The sequence below is a fragment of the Ornithodoros turicata genome, chromosome 1 (genome assembly GCF_037126465.1).
Source record: "Ornithodoros turicata isolate Travis chromosome 1, ASM3712646v1, whole genome shotgun sequence".
Classification (NCBI taxonomy): Eukaryota; Metazoa; Arthropoda; class Arachnida; order Ixodida; family Argasidae; genus Ornithodoros; species Ornithodoros turicata.
The window spans coordinates 1,249,825-1,261,127 of record NC_088201.1 but is presented as its reverse complement, the minus strand read 5'-3'; the positions used below and the strand labels follow the sequence as shown (position 1 = coordinate 1,261,127).

Genomic DNA, 11,303 nt, shown 5'->3' with positions numbered 1-11,303 from the left:
CTCGCAACAGCTCAGACTGAAAGGCATCAAGATCCCTCTAAAGCTTAATTTATTTGTTGTACACAAAAACTCCTTTGAATAGATGATGGTCTCCTTACAAATGTTGTGGTGCTGCCATAGGAGCCTTGGGTCCTGAAAAGGTTCAGAAAAAGTGTCAGCATTCCCAAAAGCCTTATCTGCTCTAGTTTCTTCTTCCCTGGGGTTCATTTTGCGCAAGCTGAAACTGTGTCTTACCAGCAGTGGTGTTTCCGAGGAGCGTGTAGGGAGGCAGGGAGGCGCTTACAGTGATGGGAGGCATCCCCGGAAGACTAATTGGTGTTGTCAAGGTCCCTGGAATGGTACATACGATTCCTAGTTGTCGCATACACTCTTTAAAACTAGCATTTCAGTAAGGACTTCAGTAAGTAACTTGACCCTCTGATGGTGGCTCACTGTTTGCTGGCTCTGCTAAACTGGCTGCGTTTGTGGCTGGCGCTGCTAAGCGAGGGAGAAAGAAAAAAAAACGTAACACCGCCAAAAAGAATTGGCCAGTGTTCCGTACCTGTCACATCACCGATGACTTGCACAGCTTGTGGAAGAGAGACCGTCGTATCTGTCACTGTGGCACTAGGTGTTGAAAGTTGCACCTGAAGCGACGGCCAAAAACTGAATGAGTGACATTCAGCACTTCTAAAAAGGTTTGGAATGTGCACCGTGGAATATTTTTCGAGATGCTTTATAATGACACAATCTTGCATGAATCTTGCATAGAAAAGATGCCTCACATGAGGAACACAGCATGAGCTTGGGCAACAAACAAACACAGATGCAGCTAGGGAGCATAGGGGACATAGGAGCTAACGAGTCCACCAGACACTTGAAGGACGTATAAACTGAAACACAATGCACGGAGGAAAGAAAGGAGAGCCCTTTCCTCTCGGGACAAGATGGGGGTTTCTTTCCGAAGTGGTTCACAATTTTTTGCATAACTGTAGATGTGCTGGTAAATTAGAATGTGGGTTGTTTTTGTGCTGGCCCAATGTTTCATTAACACACTGTGAAGTCTGGCCAATGTGCACAAAACCACATTTCAAGAGGAGAACCGAATATACCACGTTCCTGTTTCTCGCACGCTTTCGTAGAAACTTTTCCTTCCCTTTTGCAGGTACCCGTGGGCTATGTTAGCTCGTGTGGTAAATAAATCTTATTGCTTTTTGGCCTAACTATATGATTCGTAGGATTTTAACCCTTCTCAAATTGATTCTTTTATGCGCTACATGAGCAGGTTTCTTCACGTGGATAACAATTGTTTGACAAGCGCTCTAAACTCACCGATGAGAACCCGTCTCCTGCTGCAGGCTGCAAAGGCCGCGTTGGAATGCGATGCAAGTAGCCGTAGCCGATGCCGCAACCTAGGCTGCAAGGACCCCATTATTACTGGATACCAAAAATAACCGAATGAAAGGTCCATCTGGCTGCCATTTCCTCATCAACCGGTTAAAATACGGGATGCTTACGCATTCATTTATGGCAGTATCGAGAAGTGAGGTAAATTGGAAACAAAATTGCAAGTTGAAAATATACCACAAGTATGCAATGTTCCATTTCATAAGCGCACTATGTTTTCATCATTGTACTGCACTTTAAAGGAGCGCAGAAAGCCATCGCAAACATTTTCTATTTGTGACGCATTATGAAAGGATGTGACCCGACTCGACAAGTAATGCAAACGCACCCGAACATCGATGTGCACATTCCCACTCAACTCGCTCTGCAGGGTGAAACGAGGAGGAGGAGAAAAAAAACAAACTTTTACTTTTCCACTTCTCTCCCAGTTCTCCCTCCTCTGTAAACCAACCAATGGGCTCTACCATAATGACGCACCAGTTCTCACGTTCCAGTCCCGCGATCCTTTCTCTGAAAGTTGTAAAATGTTCACTCCTGGGTAAGGAAGGTTGCTTGCACCATTATATGATGGCCCCCTCGGCATAGAATTCATTGACATCTGTGGTAATGTGGTAAGTTACAAAATTCCGACTACAGTTACAGCGGACACCCCGTAGTATTCCAAATTGCATTCTTTTTTTATTTTTTAAAAAGTAGCAGCGACGGTCGAGCTCCACTAAGCAAGCACTCTTTGTCATCCCGCGTAGAATGGCCAAGCTTACTTCAACAAAGCCTAGCAAAATGTACATGCATGACAGATAAATCTGACCAAGAAATTCGACTAAGCGCTTGGTAAGAGTGCCACCAGCATCAAATACAACTACAGAGATTACATGTTCAAAATGGTGAGCGCAGGATGAATGTTGAGTATTTTTAGGGGATGTGCATTTTTTGTACCCCACCATTACCTTATGCTACTTCCTAAGTACTAACTTGTGTGCTGTGTGTGCTGAGAGAAGTGATTTTGTTGCATCTCCCAATGACCCCCATGTACCGCGTATTAGACAAACTTTAATTTGCCAAAAATCAGTGGATCGCTTCAAAAATGTGGTATTCCCTAGATAAACCTGAGAGGAACATGCCCGTACCTGTTTCGTGAAGAAATTTAGCCTGAAACACACGCACGCGTTAAAATATCTATTCCCCAAATTTTGATAAGCAAATGAGCCGAACCCGAAACTGCGGTGACGTGGCGCTCATTTCACGTCAGAAGGCCAAATAAGCCACTTTCCAGCCCAGTTACGCCTCCATCGGCGAAGGTCCTGAGGCGCGCTTTTTGCACTTTCGGCTCACTGCATATCATGTGCATGTTTCGGGACTTTTTTCAATGTGGAATGGCTTTCAAACGAGGATAGCCTCTCATTCTGCTATCTCGCGTTTGCGTGAAATTCCCTAATTAAAGAGTTCATTAATGAATTTTAGGTAATTAGTCATCTTCTAGCTGCATATTTTCTTAGCGAGGATATCTGCCTGGCCGTATAGCTCAACTGCAAAAGCACTCTAAGGGATAAAAATGAACACCTTGTATAACTAGGGAGTGACATTTTCGGGTTAAACCCGATTCCACCCGGTTATTCCCCCCCGAACTGACCTCCGACTAATTCGGGTTAAACCCGATTTCTCCCCGAATTCCAGTCACTACGAAATCCTCGAGTGACGTTTCCACTGAAGACGAACAAAGGTCGCCACGTGTAACGCACGTAAAAATGGGTCACTTACGTTCCCCCCCTTGTACACAATACACCCATGTGTGTCAACGCTGTCTATGCCTTCGGGGATTACTGCTGGAAGGTCAAAAAACAAACAAACAAAACAGAGAGACTAGGAAACAACTTAATCAACAAGAGGAGAAACAAAAACACCCGACGACACCCAAAGGCACAATTATCAACCGATTTCTCCCCGAAGTACAGATTTAAAAATAGCGCCCAATTTGTACCCCCCGAATCTAAGAAAGGCATTTAACCCGAAAAAGTCACTCCCTATGTATAACCCAGGGGTGAATCCAGACTCTCACTTGGGAAAGGAGAAAGCCTTAACATTTGGACGGCTATAACCATAAAACTCATCGCGTCCTTTTTGAAAAATATAAATGCACAATCTATATACAGGTACAGGCTAGCTTGCAGTGGAGATTTATGAAACTGGCTCTGCGCCAAGGAGCACGCAAGGAGCATGCCAAGGAGGAAGCGTGGATATTTCACCTTGGTCGGGGGTCAGGTTCCCGCGACTCACCTCTTTCTAAAGTGCGCAATACTCGCCTTCGAAGCATATTTGGGGTCGATTTACTTTATCGGAACACAAATTATGGCTCTTTAAGGTTTGGGATAATCAGATTTTTATCCCGAATATAAGGATATGTAAAATTTGCACTGTTGCTGTTCTTCCTGCCTCAAAACCAACCGGGAGGAACGAAAAAGCTGCGAAAAAGATCAATGTGGCACTAATGTTTTCTGCAGAAATTATGGTGTTTGTTTCTGTTTTACTCCTTCAAGGAACTCCATCACTCAATGGCACAACTGTCGATGTTATTTTCCGCAGCTCACAAACCGCCTCAACCCAGACTGTTGACATTTGCGGATGCTATTTCTCACAAAATTTGCAACATTTTGTATATTTTGGAATTTCTACATTTATATTTTTGTTCGATATACAAGCGTATCTTCGCAAGCTTTCTGTTGTTCCAAAATTAATTCTGGAAATACACGGATAGCTTCTTTTCTAAAGCCATTTGATAGGACATTCATTTAGCTACATTTTTCTGTATAGCAATCTATTCTCAAGTAGCAGTTCATCAGCCACAAAAACTATATTTGTCCAACTACATAAAAATGATTGTTTATGCAAGGACGATCGTTTAAGGAAAGAGCTAGAGAATGTAACAGACTTTTGGGAAAGCATACACTACGTAACCGAGGAGCGGATCCAGAACTTCACTTTGGGTTTCTTTGTCGTAACTGGGAAAGGAGAAAACCTAATGATTTGGACTGCTGGAACCACACAACTGAGCGCCTTTTCCAGAGTCTCTTTTCTATACAGCTACGGGCTTGCTCCGACACGTGGAGCAGCGCTTAAAGGAGCGTGGAAGTGACCCCAAAAATATTTTTAGTTTGTCGCTGCAACGTCTTCTACAACAAATAAAATGAGCTGCTGCGAAAGAACGACGAGCGCAGATAACCCAGACAGCACGCGCGAGGCTCTGTACTGCACACCTTTAAAGAACCCTCTCCACGTCCGAAGAGCGCCGAAGCAAAGCCGAAGACGGCGCGGCGTATCACGAGCTACGGCACGTGACCAGTGACGTCCAACGGCACAGCTGGAACATGTAGAAGCGGTGCGTGAGCCGAGATGGAAAAAAAAAAAACGAAGAGAAAAGGCACCGAGCAGCTTCTACGTCCCGCAGGGCTCGTGTCTCTCACCCGCGACTGCCTGTACGCATGCATGTACGCTTTACAGGGTTTTTTAAAACATGGAATGGCTTTCAATGAGAATTGTCTCCCGTTCTGTTATCTCGCTTTGGCTCAAAATCCTCTACTTAAAGAGTTGGTTAATGAATTTTAGGTAATTAGTCATCTTGTAGTTCCATACTCTCTTCCTTCAGAAACGAGGAGAAAGCCTCCAAACTGTTTCCGTTTCTCCTCTCTCGTCTGATTGTCCACGAGGGGTCAACGTGAGCAAAAACAAAACGATTCTTCTCCCCAGCGGCGTAGCGAGTGTTCCAAGCACCCGCAAAAACGACACTTAACAGGAATGCATCAGACTTGATAGATATTTCGCTTGGGTTGCTTCACTTTGCGCATATTGCTCTGCTGTCTCAACACACACGGGGAAGCTGGGACACCCTGTATAGTTGTACTGGGTTTCCAAGCAACAAGCTGTTAAGCATAACCTGTATGTCTGCTGCTTTAAACTAATTTCAGAGGAGCTACCTACAGATCCTCCAACATTTCAGAACGGCACCACTGAAATTCCACCACCAGTCATTCGAGGGAGGCAATCACCCTCACATACGAGGGGCTCCTTTATGGCAGTAGCCCCAGCAGAAAGCAGCCAAACGGACCTTGAAAGCGAGAGACAAACGAAAGCTCACCTGCCTTCTCCGCCCCATCCCTTGTTTGGAGTGATGCTCACTTCACGGCAGCTGTCATTCTCAGCATTGTAAATGTACAGCTTGAGAGGTCTTCCTTCGTGGGCGTCGATCAGCGTGAACAGGTCTTCCGACTGGCATCATAAAAGCACTCGTTTATTTCATTTCTCTGCAGGTTACAAGCAAACACTTTGTGGCAAAAACATCTTGCGTTCCTTTCAGGCTGTGGATAAATTTTGCTCTTCCAATCATCAATCTCATGCAGGGCATTCCTTTAATTCCATGAATAAAACAAAAAGGGACCGGTAACCGTGCTATAGAGGAGATTCACATTACCCATGACGGAAAAAGCAAAAAGACAAGGCCCCTTGACCGTGTGGGTGGCACACGGACTAGCCCATTCCCATTCCGAACTCTGATAAATCTGGAACGATTCCCGAATCATTCCAACTCCGCAACCTTCACTTCATGCTTTATGACACTTTTTCTCGGGACCACCCTCCGCATGCGAACCATGTTCGTTTACCTTCCACACGAATTGGGTCGGTGTACAAGTGTTCCTCCTGACCTAAAACAACTTTTGGACACAGGTCCAGGATGACTGCCCTTGGTCATATGGTCATGCTGATCTGCTGCAGTCATACGAAACAAATTCGTGCCTGATACGAAGCATTAAGAGGGCATACCAGCTCTCTGTCCCAATGTATTTCCTATGGAACACGTTTTGCGCTTTTTCTCGGTAACCACCGCGCAGATTTTAACGCGGGTGGTTTCATTAAAGAGGAAGACGAGATTAACTTAAATTACGTCGAAACAATTCTGAAACACGTCGTACGTATTTTACGGCGACGGCGCGAATGCGGAAGAAAAATGCAAATTCTTTCTCGTCCCTCTTTGAACGGGTTTTTGTTAAACTTCTCTAGCCACTGCGAAAAAATTTCTCATTTATTTTTTCTCTCAATATTTCGGGAATCGATAGATGCCAAATTTATATGTCTACCACTCTTCGTTTTTATAAACAAACACGAAATATGAGTACACATATACGATGACTAAAAATCCTGTGAACCACGTCACTCTGTGTCGCCATCTGCTGTCATGCAGGAGAAACCGTGCGGAACATTTTGACGGTATCCATCTTCCAAGCAAGCGAGGAGATTGGAGGTGGCTGCCATCCTCTCTCTTTCTCCCCTTTACTTTCGTGGCTCACAAACTTACAGCGTGGCCTTGGAGACCAGTACAAAAGCCTGGGTAGGGCTCTACTCCGAGATACAGATATATCGGGCGAGCTATGACGTAACCTTTCCATGGCCATTTCCGGATTTCTTTAATTGGCAGTCGACTAGTGCTCAGACTCGGTGCTGGCAACCTTCGTTTATAATACCATCTGTGTGCATATTGCCCATATTACCATCCGCACCATCCGATCCCATTTATACGTCGGCATATAGCAAGTATGCACTAGTACAACAATACAAAGAGCAACTAAAAGTTCCATAATCAGTCAGTACGGGCACCAGCGACTCGTCGAAACAATAATTATAGCGTAAATATATAACGACAATATAAAAATAAAGTAGTCGTACAGCAATAGGAGACGAGCAAAAAAGTCGCGAGTGTTCCGAATCGAACTGCGGACCTTCCGCCGCAAAGTCCGACACTTTACCTCTCGACAAACAGCGCAAGGGAGCGTGCCACCTTAAACTCGCGACCTCAATCGTGCACAATGGGGATTCTTTCGGAGGCGAGCGTGGCGCCATCTAGTGTCGGGGAAAATCGGAGTTGCTTCTAGACTGGTATGCCTTCTTAATGGATGGAGCTGACTGCAGGAATCAAGAGGTGAATACGTGTCAGATTTAAAGGGCGACCCACCACTTGCCAACTAGGTCAAGAGATCTCTAGATATAGGTTTGGAGAAGTGGTTGCCTTGTGACGGACACTTTTAATGCTTCCTTGGAGAGGACCATCGTCAAGGATGCTCACATAAGGCTATCGAAATACTTGCATCGGATCACATCTAAGCAAGTCTGGCTTTATCCAGATATTCTTTTAAAATGCCTCCATTTGCATTGTATACAAACCACGTCAGCCTTATGTTACGTAAAGGGTATGGTATGACTCGTAACACATCGTTTCGGTTAACGCGACAATTCCCTTTGTAACCAAAATCTGCAGCCGTGGTTGTATTAGTGATTATACGTGGCAAAATTTCGTATTTTTGAGGGTGCGCGAGCGAGATAATGGAAAGATAAAAATTGAAATCCTTACCGCGCGTTGTGGCTTGAGAAAAGAACATGTTTTCAAAATGGAAGCTCAATTCAAAGTATACAAAGTACACAAACCTCGTGCAGCACAGAATCCGATCCGATTATGTAGTCAGTGTACGGCCTCAGGTCGGCAGCTTGAGCCGGAGAACTGGGGCTGACGTCCTTTTGGGAAGATAAACGGAGTTAAGAATTTTCGCCCACAACATCAATAGGGTTCCAGGTTCTCGTCCTTTATTTTTTTCACAACTCAGATAAACAACCGGAAGCAAAATTTTGCCACCTCCGTTTTTTTGGGGGGATCCCACCGCTACGTGGGACTTTCCTACTTTCTGCTTCCAGGGTTCAATAGGCCGGGCTTACTTCTAATTGCGGCATAGAAGCGTGCGCGCTTGTAAAGCAGATGGATCAAGTTATGGATAAGTCGTTTAGGATTTGGCTGGAACATCCCTACTATTTAGTAGGGATGTTCCAGCCAAATCCTCAAATCCTAGACAAGCATTCGAGATTCGTGAATCCGAATCCCAGTGCCCAAAACGGCGAATCGAATCTTTCGAATCCACCAACCACGTTTGTTCCTTTCTTTTTCAAACTGCCTCATTGGCCGACGCGTGTTCTCTTGTTTGTTTGTTTACATTGCTCTAGACTGAAAGAGTTCAGGCAGGAACTGTTACACTATAAGTTTAAAAGTAATATGGTTTTGCTTTCGATTGTTGCTTTAGCTTTGTAGAAATGGACTCGAGAATTTATGTATTTCTCGTTGTCGATGAACAATATGTTAAGTAAACTACATGGGCATACTTTCTCTCGAAACTGAACTATTATTATTGTTTTTTTTATTACACAAATGTATCATATTCTGCTTCGAAACAATCACCAGTACAAGTTTTTTTTTCTTGGCTTCTTAAACTCTTTTTAAAGAAAGGATTCGAAAGATTAGAGATTCGTGGATTCGTCCCATCTTTACTAAATAGTGCATAGTTGTTTCAACAAAAGCTGACAAGACGCCCTGAACAGCACTGTTTAGAATGAAAAAAAAAAAAAAAGAAAAAGCTTGTCATGAAAAACACACTTCTGTAGGTACAAAAGTGTGTTTTTCATGACACAGCTGCGTCTAATCTTCCCGAGAGCACAACACGATGACACTGGGTATGTCCTCCCCGACAGATGTTCATTAATTGGCTCTTTAATTAGGGGGCAAAAGTGAGACAGTCCTGAAACGGGATTTTTGCAAAATCCATCACGATTCCAGTCTCCCATTCTGCCCTTTGCCCGAAAGCCCCTGACTAAAGGGGCAATCAGTCATCCTGTAGTTTTAGACTATTCATGTATGTTGACAGTCGCTGCAGAAATGGGGTAACAGTCGGCACACTGTGCACAAACAAACGCAGCTATAATCCTATAGGTGACACTACAGCGAGCGATAAAAGAGAAAGGAGCGCTATTTTTCAGTTACATGATTAAGAAACAGGTGCTACTAGTGAAGCAGTACCTGGTTCTTACTCAAGTGGCAGAAAAGTACCACTCGCGCTCTTCTTTTATCGCTCGCTTTAAATATAATTTCTGCACACATTCGAGCAAACACCCTGTATACTAAAGCCACACAACAGTGCTGACATATAACATAGTATGCAACTAGGACACACAGTAAGCACTCAAACGGACATTCCAAGATCAGACAAAAAGTGTGTTAGAGCATTCGTAACACTTTGAGGCAATACATTCCACTCATTTGTAGGAGTATTTAAATGCATTTCTCTGACAATGACGGCAACGAACCATCCTAGTTTCACTGTAAGAGATGTACTTGGAGTTATCAATACCAAGTTTACCGTTGATAATTTCGTACGACAGGATTCCAGGGTGACCACACGAGCGAGAGCATAAAGAGGTGAAACAGAGGCCATATGGCGGTACTTGTTTAATACGAACCCAAGAGCTCATCTCTGAACATGTTCAAGCTGCAAAATATTCGATGGTGTGTACGGATTCCAAACTGAACTGGCAGGTTTTAAATGCGAGCAAATGCAAGGTTTGTGATGTGACACTCGATGTACCAAAGCCTTCCTCATCATCGTGTTTATGTGAGTGTTCCAACTCAGGTTCCAGGAAATACGTACCCCTAGGTAGTTATAGCTATGCTGCTCTCGTAGCTTTTTTCTATTAAAAATGTGGCGCAGCTAAATAAAAACAGCACCCTGTAGAACAACTTAATTGGGGTTTTCTCGGTTGTATCTCTTCCGGAATATAATTGAGGCTCTACTGCAGTTGAAAGCACATTTAAAGCGTAGTTTAAATTTCATTAAGAGGGAGTTTTTAGTTCCAGTCATGTCACCCCGCCTGTCTACAGCGTCTGCATTTCTTGTTCCCGCAGAATGCCATCGATTGTAGACTTTGTGATTTGAATGGCCGTTTGAATGGTCAATCTCTTGCATCAAAATGGGGAGCAATCTCTGTAAACATATCAACAACATTGTTTCCTGTACTTGCTAACGGGACTTCGATGAACCAGATAATGTGATTTCCGGTTAATCTGCTCACGGATAAGCGTGACATAATTGTATTTACTTTCTCTAGCGTAGTACAGATCCACCGATGTGTATTCCCTTATTTGATTAATCGAAAATAAGTATACGCTGGCCAGACTTGTTGGAAGGAAATTTTGGAAAAGCTGACGTACCAAAACGTGCCACACGTTTTCATTGGCTCCCTCAAAGGAACAGAAACGAATGCTGACACCGAGGAGCCCATGGCCACCCCACATGGAGGAGGGTACAATCTCCACGTCTCGCACCGTCTGGGATTTACTACTGTACACTGTCATCACTATTGGCTTCTCAATATTGTTCTTCAGGATGTCCTTCAATGCATCATTGTCTTCATTCTGGGAAGAAATAAGAACCTCTTTAGTTGGAAGCTTAGCTGCCAAAAAAAAAAAAAAAATTGCGCTCACCAATCTCGTCTTTCCAATGGCAACGATAAAATCGAAAAAGGCTTCTAGGCCGGCTTTGTGACCGGGAGAGTTTTCTTGCACCTGCAGTGGATTGGAATCGCGAGATTCTGTCAACAGAATGTTTTTGTAAAGGACACTGAGAAAGCGTTATACCCCCCAAGTTTGAAGAAAATCCCCCTGAAATGCCCCCATAAGAGCCCATCAAAACTTAGCCATCAAAACAAGCGAATGGATTCCTCGAGATGTACACATACGTATCATAGTGGAAAAAGGAGAAAAAGAGAAAGCTTTCTTACTCGGAGAACATGATAACCCTCGGTGCCGCCTCCCGGAATAACGCTACTTTGAGATCCACCCATATTTTACAAATATTATTTCTATACAAGACGAGAGATAAAAATTCATCCACACAACACAGTTAAAACGTAACTTGACGTGGCAAGGGATCTAGCCCCACTATCTCTACCCCAGCCCACCTAGCAATCTCATTTTACGCCTTCTTTGGACATACCTCTACGAACGTTTATTGTTACTTTCGTGTTATTTGACGAATGAATACACGCGACTCGATAAA

General features: G+C 43.9%; 1 protein-coding gene across 4 annotated transcripts; it reads right to left on the bottom strand.

The window, feature by feature from the left end:
• Nucleotides 1-31: 31 nt before the first annotated feature.
• Nucleotides 32-11,209, bottom strand: LOC135377256 (Golgi reassembly-stacking protein 2-like). Of its 4 annotated transcripts, none has more exons than XM_064609565.1 (9): nucleotides 11,026-11,209; nucleotides 10,730-10,810; nucleotides 10,457-10,660; nucleotides 7,855-7,941; nucleotides 5,516-5,646; nucleotides 1,312-1,396; nucleotides 542-626; nucleotides 433-474; nucleotides 32-330 (listed from the first exon to the last, which is right to left on the bottom strand). In XM_064609565.1, exons 1-9 carry the CDS (start codon nucleotides 11,086-11,088, stop codon nucleotides 182-184), a joined length of 927 nt encoding a protein of 308 aa, XP_064465635.1. In that variant the 5' UTR covers nucleotides 11,089-11,209; the 3' UTR covers nucleotides 32-181. The 4 variants fall into 4 exon arrangements, with proteins under 4 accessions (XP_064465635.1, XP_064465634.1, XP_064465633.1 ...); XM_064609564.1 differs by having other exon boundaries at nucleotides 433-477; nucleotides 11,026-11,208; XM_064609563.1 differs by having other exon boundaries at nucleotides 415-474; nucleotides 11,026-11,207.
• Between the last annotated feature and the right edge of the window lie 94 nt (nucleotides 11,210-11,303).